The following is a 19389-nucleotide window of genomic DNA, read 5'->3' as shown; positions in this document are numbered from 1 at the left end:
CACCCACACCCTGTGGAAACCAGCTGCAGGTCCCCCTCAACCCAACTACTTGCATCTCTTTTCCACCATAACCTAGCTGTGGGGCACTCCCACAGCCCATACACTAACACCTCTTCCTCACCAGAGTTCAACTACGTTCCCGATAAGCTGTGCGGCCACGTGGCATGTTCTCAAGGGCCATGCAGGCAGGAAGGGAGAGGCACACATCCCCCCGCCCCCCAAGCTGCTGGGGAGAGGAGCCCCTCTATTGGCCCAGCCTAGGACTGCTGGAGCTGCCAGGGAGAGGCGTCCTTCCCCCAGCCCAGGTCCGCCGGAGCTGCCAGGGGGAAGAACCCCTCGCCCGGTCCAGGCCCACTAGAGCTGCTGAGGCCAGGGAGAGGCACCTCTCACCCAGCCCTGAGCTGCTGCGGTGAGGGCGTGTTGTGGGGGAGTCCTCTCTCCCCTCTGCAGCCCTGAGGCAGCCTGCACCCCAAGCCCCTCATCCCCAGCCCCACCCCAGAGCTCTCACCCCACAACCCTCTGCCCCAGCCCTGAGCCCCCTCTTGTACCCCAAACCCTTCATCCCCAGCCCCACCCCAAAGCCCACACCCCCATCCAGAGCCCCCTCTCACTCTCCAAACCCCTCAGCCCCACCACATGCATTTTGTTTTGTGCACCAATATGAAGGTGATGTGTCACACATCCCAAAATTTCATTCCACACCTGGACATAAACAATTAGAGGGAACACTGGAGCACAGGATCCAGAAGGAGAAACAGCGTGATGCTGGGTCCCTGATGCTTGTGTGATATTTCCTGCATGCTACCTTCTTCCTTCAGGGCGTGCTGGGTCCTGCAGCTGCTGGGAACCCTCCAGCTCCCTCCCCTCTTCCGGTTGTGTCTTCTACTTGTGAGCTGGGCTCTGCTGGGTCCAGCAACCTCTGGTTGTGGCCAGCAGTTCTGCAGCCTATTTCTTTGGGAGGAAAGGAAATTCTGTGCATAATGTTAACTTCTGCGCAAATTCTGCAGTGCACAGTGGTGCAGAATTCTTCCTGTAGTAATAGTTACCTTGGAAAGAGCTCCTAATATGCTGTTTCATCTGAACTATACACATTCAGTAAAATATCCACTATCAGAAACCTTTACAGGAGTAGCAAAGTTTCAGTGCATTCTTGGTAGCTATGATGTTAGGTATTCCTATCCTGTAAGCTTGAAAGCATTGTCAGTAGGTTACACAAGTTTAAACCTTGCTGTGCAGATGTCCATGGATAGATAATCAGACTCTGCACTGGGAAAGAAATTCATGTCTTCACCCCATAAAGTAATTTGGCTTTGTGTGGGGAATAAGGATTTGGGATCTTGGTATGTGGAATTCATCCCACCTGAACCTGCTAGCAGGCCACAAGGCTGCAGTGTAGTCTGTCAAAGGCTACAATTTTAGCCTATTGCTTGCATAAATGGCTGCTGCCCTTCTTTGTCTCCCACCTAACTGGGAATCTGGCCCCAACAGCCTTTATAGAATATGCTGTGAAGAGGACCTTGTATGTACTCTGGATAGGTAATGCATCCGATGAAGTGAGCTGTAGCTCACGAAAGCTTATGCTCTAATAAATTTGTTAGTCTCTAAGGTGCCACAAGTACTCCTTTTCTTTCTGGATAGGTAAGTGAATCTTACCCTACCACCTTAGCAGGAGAGGACCTTTATTTTTATTTTATTTTATTTTATTTTTTGCTTTCAGCTCAATATTAGGAACCAGAAGATCTGTTTTTTGTTTTTCCCTGACTCTACACAGATTCTTCACAGTTGTATATTGGAGATAGTAATACATTTCTCAACATGGATGTTACAAGGCTTATTTCATGTTGATAAAGTGATCTACAAAATCAAAGTATTATTATTTTGACTTAAATGGCAGAATAATACAATAACTCTCAAAGTTCAGAACTCTTCCATGTGTAACAAAGTAATAACCCCAATCTCTGCTCTTCTTCTCTAGAGAAGATTTTGCAATATAATAAGATCTGCAAATTCTAACTGGATAGCGGATTCTTTAGCCCTTTTATAAAAATGCAGGTCTCTTCTGTTAAGTCATCCTAGAGTCAGGTGCCAAAACCCTGCTTTAGGATTTAGGGTAATTACTGCTAATTTATGCTAGCAGGTATGCCTCATTAACTCCAGACAGGATCTAAAGGAGGTGTTTCTTTGAACTAAAGGAAGCCTAGGACTGAGGATATTTGAGAGGAAAGCCCTAGGAACACTAAACTTGAAGAGGAAGCTAAGACTGACAGTTTGTTGTGTTTTTATTGTTTTTGAGTTCCTACTAAAGCTGGACACCAGAAGGGGGTAAGAAAACTGACTCAGTGTCTTTATGATCTGTTGAGGACTGGATAGGGGCTCAGCCTGTTCACACCAATATATATGTTGGTGGAATAAATGTATGAGATTGGTCTTTATTTCCTTGTCCCAGTCCCCTGATATGGGTCAGGGTTACAAAAGGTTCAGAGTCATATGGGGAAAAACTGTTCCTTTACTCTAGTTTTCAGTTACATTGGGTGTTGGGATTGTGAACCTACTTAAAATGGATAAAGGAGTTTAGAAAACACTCTTAATGCTGCATATTCTGATTGATTTTGTTTTCTACTGGAGTGTTAGACTGAGAAGGTTCCCATTTACTTGAGTCCATCTGAATGAATGGCAGCAAATATGGTGATGTATGGTGGGGGAACTAGCCTGTTCATGCTTCATATGAAGGAAGCACTCTAATACAAATCTTTGTTGTTTGTTTTCTTACCTTCAGATTATAGAAGATTAATCTAAGTGTGGAAGACCTGATTTCATATGAAAGTCTTCAAGATGTGACATATCCAATCTTAGCAAACTCACTCTCAAAAATTATCTTCATACAATCAAAAGAAAATGAAAGGGTCCTTCAGTGCTATCCTGACTAAACTATATTTAATAAATTTCAAACAATATATCAGTACAATGTCAGTACTTCTTAAAATCTTTTTAAATTGGGGGTTTATTGACTTCTTAGTTAGCCATAGCAGTTTAGCTGTAAATGATCTGGACAATTTTTTGATTACTAAATTTTTATTTGAGAGTATGGTCTGTATGACTTTAGTAGTTTCAAACCTCCACCCTTTAACAGATGATATGCATATTATCAGGTTTCAGAGTAGCAGTCATGTTAGTCTGTATTCGCAAAAAGAAAAGGAGTACTTGTGGCACCTTAGAGACTAACAAATTTATTTGAGCATAAGCTTTCGTGAGCTACAGCTCACTTCATTGGATGCATTCGGTGGATTTTTCCACCGAATGCATCCGATGAAATGAGCTGTAGCTCACGAAATCTTATGCTCAAATAAATTTGTTAGTCTCTAAGGTGCCACAAGTACTCCTTTTCTTTATGCATATTATGTATTTCCAAGAATTTGGATAAGAGTGCTAGTTCACAAGTCCAACAGATACGGTGCCATGGGCAAGGGTAATACCTACCTCCTTTGAGGTAGGGGTGTGTATATTTAAATCAAACAAAACTCTCAAGAAACAATTTGGATTTAAGACTTTATCAGTTGGGAAATCATTTTAACCATTGTAAGCAACTCCTTCAGGAGAGGTTTTTGTTTTAAAAGGAGAGAGATCCTAAGTCTGGATAAGAGACCCTCGTTTCTTGTTTTCAGAGGACACTGGCTCCGTCTTATAGGGTTGTTTATCAGTTTGGGGGTTTTTTTTTGTAAAATTTGTCCAATTGTGCATTTGTATCTTGTATATATTCACCATATATATACCGTGCAGACCCATGTGTATGAATCAGAATGCTGGGGCAAATTTCGTATCTGTAACCCTTATATACGATTCCAAAAATCTCTTGGATGTGTTCTTCTAGGAATAAAAATAGTTTCAAGAATGGTAAAAGAAAAGCAAGCTACAATGGGCAATAGAGTCCATCTTCAAGGATTTTATGAATTCTACAAGGACTGTGTAGCATTACTGTGTATTGCCAAAAAGATACCAGTCCTTCCATGTAATTCATATTCCCATCCAGATCCAATATTAATTTTTGATTTGTCCAGTCCTGTGCCTGCCAAAGCAGTAGCACTTTGAAATTATGGATGAAAAGCACTATTATGAGAGCTAAGTCGTATTAGTTAATAATAAAACACAAGATAGTTGAAACAAAATAAAACCATAACAACTTCACACCACTTAGTTTCATTGTTGTATGATTTTGTATATAAACAGTACCATTATCATTCTGTTTAAAGCATAGTGTCTAATTTTTAATAATCAAATAGTGTTAAAATATTGGCTTAGATGTGTTTTGGTGATGTTTAGTCTCACAAGCACAGGCGAAGGAAAGCATTTTCATCTTGGTGATGAACAGGGATTGTAGTTTTCTGTGATAAACCAAAATTCTGTCCAAAAAAATGACAACATGAAAATCTGCATTTTTCCACTATTGAAATGAAACGCTGAACTTTAGTTTCCCTAGCCACAATAGATATAGGTATCAATTGAGCACAATTTTATTGATGTACAGTAGAACCCTGTTTATCCGAGCCTCCATTATCTGACTCTCCTGGGTCTAACAGGGCTGGTCTCAGGCAGTCAGCCTCTGGGTGGCTGGGGCTCCAATTGTCAGCGCTGCTCAGGGTTGCATGCTCGAGCCCCTCCCTATCTTAAAATAAGAGAGAGAGAGCTTTTTGATGAGTCTCCTGATTCTCCCAGTATTTGATTATCCAATCTGGCCTTGATCCCAATTAGATCGGATAAATGCAGTTCCACTGTAAATTTAAAGTTTGTTCAAAAATCAACCAGAAAAGGGGGAGGTTGTGCACATTGAATAAATGACACTGGTACTTTCAGTAAAATTTAGTTAATAGTTATTTTTTCTCTGTAAAAACAAAAATTCTGCATTTTTCCGTGGGAAACTGATTTCTAGGATCCCTGGTGATGAAAGATACATAAGCCTTCATAAGGAAAATATGCTATCTCTACTGTACTAATTTGTCATAAGAGGTGACTGTTTCTTAGAATGTACTGCATCATGACTATCTTTTTGTCAGTTGATTTTTCCAAAAAGTTGGAATAATGTATTGTCTGGTGAAGCCTCTTCCTATTACAGCAATATGGTTATTTTCCTCTCCTTTACTTGATTCATGCCAGTAGCTGATGGTAACAGCATGAACTTTGGAATATGGACTTAAATTATAAAATAATATTTGTCTTTATTAGATTATCTTGTTCTATCTGATTTTAAAACTAAATGCAAGTACACATGTATTTGGCATTTTTTTATTTTGTTTAGAAGTCAGTGAGTTGATTGACATCAGTGGAAGTTATGGGTGCCACTGTATGTGCTAATGTACTTTCCAGAGGCCTGTTGTGTTGGTAAATATAATTACTTTTAAGATCTGTATTCCAAAATCTGTTTAGAAATGTGATTTTTGTATTCAAAACACCTTATCATTTTATTTTACTTTTTAGGAAGAAAAAAGCATTAATTGATCCCTCCTTGTTCAAGTACAAAGTCCAGCCTATTAAAAAAGAACTATATGAATCTGTTACTGTAAAAGCGTCTCAGATAAGGTAAAAATTACTGTTTTGTACGTAAATTAGAATTGCAATGTGCTGGGATTATGCACTGTATTGTCTTCACTATGAGTACTGTATATAGTTCATAGTAAGATTATGTCTGATGAAAATAACACTTGGTTTTACTATGTATTCAACACTCATTTAGAAATACTGAAGCCAAACATTCTGTCTGTGCCCCATAGATCTTTTATATTATTTCTGTAGTATTTGTATTGTAAACTGTATACATTTTAGCTATATTGACTTTAAATAGTTTGAAACTGGGGAGCTGAGTTCTGCAGTTGTTTTTAAGCAATTGACATTTTGACAGGATGTAATTGTTGCTCTTTAAAATTGTTAGAATAAGGCTATTAAAAACCTTCAAACTGTGATAAGTTTTTAAAATCTTTTTTTTTTAAGAGTAAATTGTACATCAACTTCCATAGTGTGAAATCTGAGTGATTCTAGTGGTATTTGATGTATTAACACAGACTGAGTCTGGAACTGAATTATTTGTACTGTAATCAATCTCAAGTAGCACCAGAAATAGGTGCAATAAGAAAGAAAGGAAAAAAAAAATACCCAGGCTTGAGAATGGAAGGGATGGTCTTGTGGCTGAAACATCTGGGTTCAATTGCCAGTTGTGTCACAGACTTCTTGTGACACTGGGCAAGTCATTTAATCTCTTTGTCCCTGACTCAGTCTCTCTCTGTTCAGCAAGCACTTAAGCACATGCTTAATTTTAAAGGCTGGACTTAAACACATACTTTAAATGCTTTGCTGAATTAGGGCCTTTGTACCTCACTTCCCCATCTATGAAATGAGAATACTAATATTTATTTTATCTCACTGTCTCTCTTATCTGTTTAGATTGTAAATAAACCTTCAGGGAAGGTATTTTCTCTTGTTGATGAGAGTGTACAGTGCCTAGCACAATGGGGCCCCCATGTTGGTCAGGACCTCTAGATGCCATTGCAGAACAAATAACTCGTATTATTGTTTTTGTTTAATATTGGGAGGAGATCTGCAGAGTCAGTGATAGAGATGGTTTTTCATATGTGTGTACACACAATTGTATGAAATCTCTTACTCTCTGTATAGACACATGTTAAGTGATATTACCCTGGTTTTAAAACAAAAGTCAAAGTCTGGATATATAAAATAATATTTGGGTACAATTAAACTTTTTTATATGAAAATCTTGATTCTCATGAAGATTGATGAGAACAATAGTTGTCTAAGACCATACTAAATTAAAACTTTACAAAGAAAATAACATGATTTCTGCCTTCTGACACACTGTTTCTGTGTTCTTATCTGAAGTGTGATCTGTAAATTTACATTAGTTATAAATGAATGTAGATGGTTTAGTTGGTAATGTTGCTTGTTTTTTTTGTTTTGTTAAACACACCATAGCCGGAGGAAACATCTCTTTTCTCGTGATAGACTTAAACTTTTTTTGAAGCAACACTGTGAACCACATGATGGAGTCATTAGAACTAAGGTAAATAAGTGGTTAAATTGTTTGTAGAAGAGAGAGAGCATTATAATCTAGAAATATGATTATATGAACTCACATTTCCTCTTCTTAGACTTTTTACTGAAAAGAAAGTTAGCTGCTCTCATTATAAAGTATTATTATTTTTATTTTTATTAGGTGAAAATTTTAGTAGGTTTTCTGCTTTCATCAGCCAAACTATATAGCTGGTGTGTTCTTTAAGCTATACAAAATTCAGTGAGTAAGACATGGCACAATAAGATGTCTCTCTTCAGATAAAATGATTCAGGGCTCGTCTTTACTGCAACAGCTCAAGTTAATACACTTGAGTTACCTCATGTGAAATAACCTCGCTCGAGTGAGGGCACATCTACACTGGCAAAGTTACAGCGCTGGCAGTTACAGTGCTGCTCAGAGAGCACAGAAGGAAAACTGCTGTTGTGTGTTCACACTGTCAGCTGCCTGCGCAATAGCGTGTTCACGCATGCGGCACTTGCAGCGCTATTCGGAGCAGTGCACTCTGGGCAGCTATCCCACAGAGCACCTCTTTCTCTTTTGCCGCTAAGATTTGTGGGAAGGTGGAGGGGGTTGCAGGGCATCCTGGGTCCTGTCTGAATACCCCATTATGCATTGCTTTGGATCCCAGCAATCCCTGCGCTTCTGTCCGCATTTGGCGCCTTCTTTCAACTGTTTGTGTACTGCGCACCCTGCCTCTTCGATCTGCAGGAATGGATCCCAAACTGCTGACCAGTATGCTGCTCGCTCTGACCAACACTCTGACCTTAAACTACAAAGGCAACAGGAGTTTGACATTGATCTCACCACGCATAGTAGCTACGACACAAGATTGCTTGTGGCATTCATGGAGGCACTGACCACAGCGGAACACCGCTTTTGGGCTCGGGAAACAAGCACTGAGTGATGGGAATCGCATTGTGATACATGTCTGGGATGACGAGCAGTGGTTGCAGAACTTTTGCATGAGGAAAACCACATTCATGGGACTGTGTGGTGAGCTTGCCTCAGCCCTGCGGCGCAAGGACACAAGAATTAGAGATGCCCTGTCGCCGGAGAAGCAAGTGGCGATTGCACTGTGGAAGCTGGCTACTTCCGACTGCTACCGATCAGTCGCTAAACAGTTCGGAGTGGAAAAGTTGACCGTTGGACTTGTGTTGACGGAAGTGTGCAGCGCCATTAATCGTATCCTGCTCTAAAAGACCGTGACTTTGGGCAACATGCGTGACATTGTGGATGGCTTTGCACAAATGGGCTTCCCCAACTGTGGAGGGGTGCATTCCAGTTCTGGCACCAGATCACCTAGCCACCATTAATTGCAAGGGGTATTTCTCAATGGTTCTCCAGGCGCTTGTGGATCACCGTGGGCATTTCACAAACATTAATGCAGGCTGGTCCGGAAAGGTGCGTGATGCACTCCTCTTTCAGAACACTGGCCTGTTCAAGTAGTTGCAAGCAGGGATTTTCTTCCTGGACCAGACGATCACCGTAGGGGAAATCAAAATGCCCATTGTGATCCTGAGAGATCCCGCCTACCCCTTAATGCTGTGGCTTATGAAGCCATAGATGAGGCAACTTGACAGCAGCAAGGAGCAGTTCAACAACATGCTGAGCAAGTGCAGAATGACTGTTGAGTGTGCATGTGGCCGTTTAAAAGACTGCTGGCGATGCCTGTATGGGAAGCTGAACTTTGCCGATGACACTATTCCTATGCTTATAGCTGCGTGCTGTACTCTCCATAATATTTGTGAAGGGAAGGGTGAAAGCTTCACCGAGGGCTAGACTGCAGAGGCTCAGCACCTGTAGGCTGAGTTTGAACAGCCAGAGACCAGAGCTATTAGAGGGGCACAGTGTGGGTCCATAAGGATCAGGGATGCCTTGAGGGAGCAATTTGAAGGTGAAAGCCCCAATATTTGTTGCTGTGCTCGGGATTGCAGTTCTTGTAGGAGGTGATTGGTGCATATGAGGCAAGAAGGGGGCTTAACATTATTGTCTGTTGCTTTGCAGTGCTCTTCTTGCTTTCACTTATAGAATAAAGATTGCTTTCAAACCAACACAATTCTTTTAATAAAAGACAACAACCGGAGGAGATACATCCGGAGGACATACATCAGCAGGAAGGGGGATGGGGGAAAGGAAAGTCTCAAGAGGAGGAGGGGTTCTGAGATGGCTACAGATTTGTGAATATCCAGGGATCATACCCAACCTTCTCCTTTGGAGTACAATGCAGCTGGTGCTGTACTTCAGTAGGGCCAAACTGCAGAGGTATGGGTGTTGAGTGAAGTGGGTAGTGAGAGTCCACAGTGCTGGACTGCGAGGAATAGAATGCTGCGGGTAGAGAGTGGAGCCAGGAGGTTGATAACAGTGAGTTGACGGTGTGTGTGTGGGGCGGGCGGGGGGGGCCATGGGAAGCAACAGCAGCTGCAGGGGCGGGCAGGTGCAGAGCTGCTTGGTTTGCAGTGCTAGTATCCCCTGGAGTGTGTGTCCACTTGGTGCTCCATAAAGTTTAGAGCCACTCTGTGGCCTCTTTCTGGTTTGCTGCATTCTCCTTTCGCTTCCTCTTCTCGCTGCCCCACCACTCCTTCAATTCCTGTTTCTTGGCGGCGGAGTGCATCATAACCTCATGGAGAAAGTCCTCCTTAGTTCTTTTTGGCCGCTTTCTAATTCTGCACAGCTGTTTCGCTGCCGATAACAAAGGGGGAAGCTGGGCTCCCAAGGTCTTCTCTGGGAAGTTTAAATGCAACATGTTACAGAAGCAGTATTGTTTGCAACATGGACAGCACTGATTCAGTACTTTAAAACACAGCCACTATTCACACACCTGTCACTAACTGGCTGACCCCAGGCAAGCACACAAGCTACAAGACCCCCAAAATGGTGAGTAGCAGCGGCAGAGTAAATCACTCTTCTGGGACTCTGCTCAACAATGGGCACGTGTCTCTTGGGGAGAGCCAGCCCTGTAGGAGGGCCTGATAATCATTACTGTCCCCACACTTTCCACAGGATGTGATCATTATGGAAGATATCTTGTGGCTGAGGGTGAGCAGGGAATCAAGGGAGGGTCTTCTCCAAGCCTGTGGCTTCTGCATGGGCCCTATGTGGCTTGCCTGTGTGCAGCAATGGTGTGTCCCTCGCTCCCCACCCTTCCTGTGATGGCAAAATGGCACAGGAAAGTTACTCTTAATGGGGCGAGAAACAAAGCAGCTCTGTCGAGGAACCTGCAGTGGTGGATTGCCCAATATCTCCACGAGAATTTCCTGGGGCTCGCCAAGATCTGACTGCTGTGACTGGCTGGGGTCCTCCAGGGTAGGAAAGAGCTCCTGACTGCATGCATCTCTGGCCTCTGAGTCATCCTTTGCCTCTGGTTCTCCCTCCCCCCTTCCTCCAAGATTTCCTCCTCCTGGCTTGGTCCACTCTCAACTGGCACGTGAGCCAACGAAGTATCCACAGGGGCCTTCACAATGGAGGTGGGGTCACCAGCAAGTATCATGTTCAGCTCTTTGTAGAACTGGCAGCTTGTGGGCGCAGCACCGGAGTGGCAGTTTGCTTCCCGCACCTTGTGGTAGGCGTTCTGCAGCTCCTTCACTTTTATCCTACACTGCAATGTGTCCCAGTCATGGCCCCTTTTTATCATGCATCATGAAATCTGTCCGTAGGCATCATAATTCCTATGGCTAGAGCGCAGCTGGGATTGCACTGCCTCCTCTCCCCAACTACCGATGAGGTCCAGCAGTTCGGCATTGTTCCAACCGGGGGATTGCCTGGTGCGTGGAGCAGGCATGGCCACCTGGAAAGATGTACTGAGACCATTGCACACATCACCGAGCAAACAGGACGGGGACTTTCAAATTTGCAAAGGAATGTACAGGGTGGGGTTGACAGTTGGTCACCTGAGGGCGGGGCAGTAGAGTTCAAACCTATGACCAGAGAAGTGAGAACAGGCATGGACATCTCCCGGAGGCCAGCGGCAGCACTGTAATTGTCACAGAATCTACATTGGCACCGCAGCACTGTAGCCCTAGCGCAGAAAGCTCTATGCCTCTCGTCTGGTGGGTTTGTTTTTTTGTAGAGTGCTACAACTGTGCAGTTTGTGCACTCTAAGTGGCTTGGCAGTGTGTACACCTTGGGAATTACATCACAGAAAGCTGCTTTCCTGCACAGAAACTCGCCAGTGTAGACGGGGCCTGAGAGCGACTACACTGAAACAACTCTCAAACTATGCAGTGTGTTTAGATTAGCAGACTGATTGGGTTAACAGTTGATGAGCTGTTGTAATTTATGCACTGGGGATGCAGCAGTTTAATTACCTCTGTTGTCAGCAGCACTCCAGTTTCAATCCACCCTCCCTGGGAGGCCAACTAGCTCAAGTTTAAAGCACCCCTTAATTTGAGCTACAGATTTGAATGTGTGGATTAGAGTTGGATTAGGAGCAAAACTCAAGTTACAGCTCTAGTTAATTATGTAGTAAAGACAAACCCTAAATCTGTAACATTAATGAGACCTATGTGTATGCAGGGGTCCAATTGACCGCAGTGGGCTTTGGATCAGGCCCTAGATCAGGGGTTCTCAAACTTCATTGCACCGTGACCCCTTCTGACAACAAACATGACTGCAGGAGGGGGGACTGAAGCCTGAGCCCACCCAAGCCCCACCACCTTGGGCAGGGGGACCAAAGCCAGGAACTGGTAAAACTCCAAACTCTAAAGGCTTGCGGTGAGATTCGCTGCTGCGTCTCTTAGATGTGCAACATGGAATTCACAGTACAGAGGACAGGGGTTAAGGCCACCTTCCAATCCTGTGCTCTTCTGTGGCTGAAGAGGCCCTCCATGTAATTTAGGCACCAAAGACTGTCTAAGTTATGGCAACTTTCTAGTCCGCCCTTTTTCCTTCCTGTAGCATGGCCCAGAATCTCTGCAGTGCTGTGCTGATCCCACTCTGGATACGCTCCTTCTAGTCCCACACATGCTTTTACTTGCAAGAGGTCCTTGGAAGATAGCCTAATTGCTGTCTTCCGCTGTGCCTGTGCTGGGTGACTCTTCTCCTGGACACACATGGGTTTTAGAGACTTTTTACACTGCTCAAGCCCTTTTATGTGGTGTAAAGGGACCAGAGTGAGGGTTAGACTCTCCTCTCTGAATTCCAGTCTTGACAGAGACGTAAGAGAAACACACATTTGTGTTAAGTTAGTTCAAAATGAATTTGTAATTTTAAAGTCTGCGTGTACGTTATGTTGGGGCCAAGTTCTGCCTTCAGGCATATGTGCACTATTCCCGTTACGTTCAGTGGGAGCTGCAAGATAGTTTGAGATCTCAATCTCTTATTAATCTGTCTCTGTATTTTTGCTGGATTAATTCTGCATTTGAACCATTGTAGAAGAGAATTTTTTGTTTCCCCCCTTGAGCTAACAAATATTCATCTAATTACTTTCATTGTTTTTCTGAAAGCATGATTTCCTAATTAGGTAACTTCATAACAAATATTTATACTTTCATATTCCCGTATTAAGGCAATGTCACTTGCAAAATACAAGATAGCAGAACAAGATTTCTCCTACTTCTTCTCTGATGACCCACCTACATTTATCTTCAGTCCTGCAAACAAAAGGCGAGGGAGGCCTCCAAAGAGGATATCTATTAGTCGTGTAAGTAATCACAAAAATTGAATTACTTCGGTCTTGAAAATGAATTGGGGAAATTTTATGATCTCTTGTATATCTGGCATAAAGTAGATCTTGTCTTACATTTGGGGACACAAACAGAGAGCAAGCATGATATTTAACCTTTTAATTTCAACAGGTGGTAGAAAAAGGAGTATAGATAAATGCATGTGAGAGTGTTCCACCATCCAGAAAATTAGCTTTCCAATACATATACTGTAGGGTGCTGTTGGTGACTTGTACACTAAAACTACCTTCGCTTGCAACCAAAATGAAAACAACATAACGTGTCCCTAATTACACAGGATTCTAGCTCAACCTAGAACTCTAAATTTATTAATTATTAAACTGCAGAGAATCTTCTTGGTCTTCCCATTATTAGACAAATGCCTGAGGAGCAGTATGCTTCAGTGTGAACTAAAGCTATAGTTATTCTTTGTTTATACAGCTCTTGAAATAATGTGATGAACTGCAATATATTTTCCCACATAGCTGCTGTGTTCTTTTTCCAGGACAAGATTGCTAGTAAACAAAATACTCCGGGAAATAGAAGTAAAGTGGCAAAGGAAAGGGCAAGACTCCAGAAACAAAAAGAAGAAATGCAGGCCATGGGTAAGTTCAGCCCTCCTGTGATTGTTAACACCAGTTCCTGTAGACCCAAGAGCTGAATGTAATAATGGCATTTTGGGTATCTGCCTTTTTAAAATGAAAATTTTCATGACTCACACTGCCGTTAAATATGACTTGTTTCAATGCTTGAGGTTGTCTCCCTGATGCCTCTATTATATTATAGTAGTATTGTACCACAGGCAGTCAAATTATACTGCTCTCTTCTGTAAAGTTAAGTAGCAGACAAAATGTGAGGGAAATTTACCAAACACGTTTTTATTCTTAAGTCTAATATAAGTGCTGTAGGCTCAGTATGTACAAAACCATGGACTTGTAAATCCACATGATTGAGAGAAAGAGAGAGAGATCAATTTCTGATTAGAAGGAAAAGCTATATGAAAGAATACTTCAAAAGTTTAACCAAAAATGAACACGAACCCCTATCTAAATCTAAAAGAAGTCTTACAAAAGCTTCTGACAGACACTTTAATAATCCTGGACATGTCATTTCACAGAGACTTGGAACTTGCCTACATGACAAAATTGTTCCGGTGTGATTTCAAACTATTTTAGTTAAATCAATGCAAACCTTTGTATGGATACTCTCTTCCCCCCCCCCCCCCCCCCCCCCCCAGTTTGAGAGGCTTATTTGGTTTAGTTTTAAGGTGAGAAGGAATTGGTTTAGCTAGACCAGAACAAGCCTTGTTTAAATTAGTGTCCACACAGTCTTTACACCAGTTTTTAAAACTATTTAAATTAAACCAGTGCAGCTTTCTTGTGTAGACAAGGAATTAAAGGCCTACAGTCCCTTTTCAGTCAAACTCACTCTCTTTTGAAATCAGTGTTTAAGGACTGCAGGGTTGGGGGTTGGCATCTGTTCAGTGCCTTGGGGAATTTCCATTTCTTAATCCTTTTATTTTCTCAGAAAGGATAAGTATAGTTAAAGATTTCTGCCCTTTGGGCGAGATTGTCCGATTTGCTCGGGTAAGGGGCAGAATGTTGTTGCAGTGCCCTTTGAGAAGTCTGGAAGGATATTAGGACTTGAGGAGTAAGGGCCCACCTGTGCAAGGGAGTAGACATGAAGGCTCTGCAGAGTCAGGTACTTCTGCATACTGGCAGTGGCAGTAAGACACAAGGGAATAAAGGGGCAGCTTGGGTAGGCCCAGTTACTTCCTTGTGCTGATGTACAGGATTGGCTACAATTTGGTCTTGTATCAGGCTATTCAGAATGTCATAGTTTAACTTTATCCTTCCATCATCCCATTGAATTGGAGCAACCAAAATCCTTTTTGTACTGCTTCAAGCTCCAGACTGAATTTGGGAACAGTTGGTATTTTGATAAGTGACATGGCATGTATTACCATGGAAACTGTATATATGTCAGCCTTTGGGTTCCATGGGCCTGACTAGAACATGGCCACTGCAATATGAGATTTGGCTTCAAAATAGCTAATGACCTTACAATAATAATTTTTAACACAAAAAAAAATAGAATGTGCACATTTTGTACATATGTATTACACTAGTTTTGTGTGTTCATTTTGCTAATCACTGCCCTACAAACTGATTAAAACAAATTTATTCACAAGTATTGTAACTTCATATTGGGATTACTAACACATTATAGCAAGTAATTGAATGAGTATGTTCTCCTTTATAAACAGATGTTTATTTAAAAAAAAAAAACACAAACCCTACACATTTTAAACAAAAAGTATTTCTGAAACATATAACAACGGAAATTCATTACATAAAGCACATAAGAATGGCCCTACTCAGTCAGACCAAAGGTCCATCTAGCCTAATATCCTATCTTCTGACAGTGGCCAGTGCCAAGTGCCCTAGAGGGAATGAAAGGAACAGGTAATCATCAAGTGATCTGTCGCTCATTCCCAGCTTCTGGCAAACACGGGCTAGGGACACCATTCCTGTCCATCCTGGCTAATAGCCATTGGTGGACCTATCCTCCATGAATTTAGTTGTGGTTTTTTTTTTTTTTTTTTTTTTTTTTTTTTTTTTTTTTTTTTAAAAGAACCCTGTTGTGGTCTTGGCCTTCACAACATCCTCTGGCAAGAAGTTCTGCAGGTTGACTGTGCATTGTGTGAAGAAATACATCCTTTTATTTGTGTTAAACCTGCTGCCTATTAATTTAATTTGGTGACCCCTAGTTCTTGTGTTTATGAGAAGGAGAAAACAACACTTATCTACTTTTTCTGCACCAGTCATGATTTTGTAGATCTCAATCATATCTCCCCTTAGCCATCTCTTTTCCAAGCTGAAAAGTCCCAGTCTTATTAATCTCTCCTCATATGGAAGCCGTTCAATACCCCTAATAATTTTTGTTGCCCTTTTCTGAACCTTTTCCAATTCCAATATATCTTTTTTGAGATGGGGCAATCACGTCTGCACACAGTATTCAAGATGTGGGAATACCATGGATTTATATAGAGGCAACAAGATATTTTCTGTCCTATTAGCTATCCCTTTCTTAATTATTCTGAGCATTCTGTTAGCTTTTTTGACTGTCGCTGCACATAGAATCATAGAATATCAGGGTTGGAAGGACCTCAGGAGGTCATCTAGTCCAACCCCCTGCTCAAAGCAGGACCAATCCTCAACTAAATCATCGCATCCAGGACTTTGTCAAGCCTGACCTTGAAAACCTCTACAGAAAGAAAGTCCATCACCTCCCTCCGTAATCCATTCCAGTGCTTCCCCACCTTCCTAGTGAAAAAGTTTTTCCTAATATCCAACTGAAACCTCCCCCACTGCAACTTGAGACCATTACTCCTTCTTCTGTCATCTGCTACCACTGAGAACAGTCTAGATCCATGCTCTTTGGAACCAGGCCTGTAGTTGCTGGAATCACCTCTGCAGCCCTTTTTAAAAACTGGCATCACGTTAGCTATCCTCCAGTCATCTGGTACAGATGCTGATTTAAATGATAGTTAACAGACTACAGTTAGTAGTTCTGCAATTTCACATTTGAGTTCCTTCAGAACTCTTGGGTGAATACCAATAATAAGCTGATTTACTTGTCAGCAGTTACTACTTCCCTGATGAAATACTGATATCTATAATGCTTAGTATCTCTTTTTATACCAAGCTGGGGACGGGCAAACTTTTTGGCTTGAGGGCCACATCGAGTTTCCAAAATTGTATGGAGGGCCGGTTAGGGGATGCTATGGCCCTACACCTGCCCCCTGCCGCCCCATCTAACCCCCCTGCCTCATTTCTGACTGCCCCTGTGGAATCCATGCCCCATCCAACCCCCTTGTTCCCTGCCCTCTGACCACCCCGACCCCTCTCCATATCCCTGACCCCTGATTACACCCCCAAGCTCCCCTGCCCTCTATCCAATGCCCTCTCCACCCCCCTGCTCCCTTACCACGCTGCCTGCAGCACCGGTGGCTGGTAGCGCTACAGCTGTGCTGCCTAGAGCACTGGGTCAGGCCGTGGCTCTGCAGCTGTGCTGCCTGGCCACCCAGAGCATTGCACTGAGGCTGCAGGGGAGGGGAGATGGTGAGGGAGGGGCTGGGAGCTAGCCTTCCAGGTCAGGAGCTCAGGAGCCAGGCAGGAGGGTCCCGTGGGCCGGATGTGGCCCCGGACCGTAGTTTGCCTACCTCTGTACTAAGCGATTGTTAATGAAGAATTAAAAGTTAAAAGAATTGTATTGGAAATTCAGTCTTTTCAATACAAGTAAAACAATAAGGGCATAAGCAATATTGCTCTGGATTACCAAATGAGAGCCAACTGGCAATATGTACTCTATGAAACCAGCTAAATGTAGAAACCTGCTAGTGGATGATCAAAATTAGATAGGAAAAACTATAGACTTTTAAAAAGGGTATTTTTCAGTTTTCAGTCCCTGTTTACTATAGAAATAATGACTTCTGTCATTTTGTTCTTTAATCTCCACTTCTAAGTCAGTCCTTGGTGCATAAGCAAGTGATAACTCCATTGACTATAATACCCCTTAACGTGACATTTTCTTTCCCCAGTCGTGTTATCACTCGTGTTGCTGTAATCAAGTATTTATCCTAATATGTCCTCCTTTTGTATTTGCTCTACTCCCAACCCAAATTTTTATCAACTAGGACTAGCAGAAAAGATAGGGTTCTTGTCAGCCAGAGATAGATATGAGAGAGATAGATTGCAAAGCGAAGTCTTAGGATTCTGATGTTTGAAACACTTGAGCTTCTGCCTGATATTCTTACTGGTTGGCATAGAAACAATTTAATCTTCACAACAATTAAAAATCTTTTCTATTGGTAGTTATCAGTCTACCTATTTAAAGCAGTTATATAAATTTAACTTTTTGTAAAAGTAAAATAGTTTAGATTGATATCCTTTTTTTCTGCACAGCTTTTGAAAAAGCTAAATTAAAGAGAGAGAAGGCACATGCTATAGAAGCCAAGAAAAAAGAGAGAGAAGATAAGGAGAAAAAGAGAGAGGAGCTGAAAAAGATTGTGGAAGAAGAAAGGATGAAGAAGAAAGAAGAGAAAGAGAGACTCAAGATAGAAAAAGAAAAGGTAATGCAATTTCATTACATGTATGTCTGATGATGGGATGCACCCTCATCCCACGTATAGAAAGGTTAATGAACATTTTGTGCACTCAGGCAGTGCCAATTACACGTACCTGCAGAACATGCTCTATCTGGAGAAGGGAGGCATAAAAAAGGTGAAGCTCAAAGCTGGGCAGGAGGGGAGTTTCTCCAGGAGGAGAGGTGGCTAGGGCGTACCAGTGAGCTTCAGTAGCAAGGGGAGCCCACCTCAAGGTAGTGGCTAGCCACTTTTCCAAATACATGTTTGGGGATGGATGGACTTTGCAAGCCTGATGTGGATAAGAGGCCATGTGAGGCTATCAGCCAACAACCTTGGGTAGCATCATCATGGACTAGAGCAGGGGTTCTCACAACAAATTTTTTGGTGGCTTCAGAGTGCGGCCACCAACTCTCACTGATGGCTGCACTGACACTTTTTTCCCCCGTAAAATAATTAACTTTAGGAAAAAACAATTAAATTATGTACAGATTCACATCCAAATCATTGTAATTTATATTTGTAGGATTTTTTTGGCAGACTCCATAACAAAAATAATGCTGCCTCCCCCTTCGGTTCCCCCACCCCCATCCAGGGCTTAATGGGTCCTTGGGCTTACTGTGAAAAGTTATATTTGTTAATATCAGAGCATGCTTAGTAACTTTATTGTACAGAATGAAAATATACTTTGTGTTCTGTCTTTATTGTTCTACCAAAAATATTTAGAATCGTATCAAGGTAGGGCTGGAAGGGACCTCAAGAAGTCAAGTCCAGCCTCCTGCACTGTGGCAGGACCAAGTCAACCTCCTAGAACATCTCTGATAGGTGTTTTGTCCAACTTGTTTTTAAATGTTTCCAATGATGTGGACACCACAGCCTTCCTTAAAAGCTTATTCCAGAACTTAACTACCCTTAGAGAGAAAATTTTTTTCCCCTAATATCTAACCTAAATCTCCCTTGCTGCAGATTAAGCCCATTACTTCTTGTTTTACCTTCAGTGGATATGGAGAACAATTGATCATGGTCCTCTTTATTACTGTACTTAACATATTGGAAGACTATCAGGTCACCCCTTAGTCTTCTTTTCTCAAGAGTAAATATGCCCAGTTTTTGTTTTGTTTTTTTTTTTCTCCCACCCTTTTCTCATAGGTCAGGCTTTCTAAACCTTTTATCATTTTGTTTTTCTCCTCTGGACTCTTTTTTTTTTTTTTTTTTTTTTTTTAATTTATCCATCCTTCCTAAATTGTAGTGCCCATAATTGGATGCAGTACTCTAGCTGGGGCCTCACCAGTGCTGAGTAGAGCAGGACAATTACCTTCTGTTTCTTACATACAACACTCCTGTTAATTCACCCCAGAATTATATTAGCCTTTTTTTTTTTTCCCCAGCAACATCACATCGATGACTTGTATTCAGTTTGTGGTTCATTATAACTACACACCCTCCCTCCCCCGATCCTCTTCAGCAATACTACCACCTAGCCAGTTATTCCTCATTTTGTAGTCGTG

The 19389-nt window shown here is 42.2% G+C and overlaps 1 protein-coding gene and 1 long non-coding RNA gene across 4 annotated transcripts in view; both read left to right on the top strand.

Moving 5' to 3' along the window:
- BAZ1A (bromodomain adjacent to zinc finger domain 1A) overlaps nt 1–19389 on the top strand; it is a 117106-nt gene that overhangs the window by 43889 nt on the left and 53828 nt on the right. For all 3 annotated transcript variants that reach the window (XM_038405915.2, XM_038405913.2, XM_043516594.1), the window contains exons 4-8: nt 5470–5571; nt 6976–7063; nt 12579–12713; nt 13241–13340; nt 17703–17869. In XM_038405915.2, the coding sequence (XP_038261843.1) occupies nt 5470–5571; nt 6976–7063; nt 12579–12713; nt 13241–13340; nt 17703–17869 (592 nt within the window). The remainder of the gene's footprint in view (nt 1–5469; nt 5572–6975; nt 7064–12578; nt 12714–13240; nt 13341–17702; nt 17870–19389) is intronic.
- On the top strand, nt 2077–2967 carry LOC122460645. The gene is made up of 2 exons (XR_006282087.1): nt 2077–2322; nt 2777–2967. It is a non-coding gene; the product is annotated as an uncharacterized LOC122460645 (long non-coding RNA).

Source organism: Dermochelys coriacea, chromosome 6, assembly GCF_009764565.3.
Source record: "Dermochelys coriacea isolate rDerCor1 chromosome 6, rDerCor1.pri.v4, whole genome shotgun sequence".
Classification (NCBI taxonomy): Eukaryota; Metazoa; Chordata; order Testudines; family Dermochelyidae; genus Dermochelys; species Dermochelys coriacea.
The sequence above is the reverse complement of the archived record's forward strand: the minus strand, read 5'-3'. Positions and strand labels throughout refer to the sequence as shown.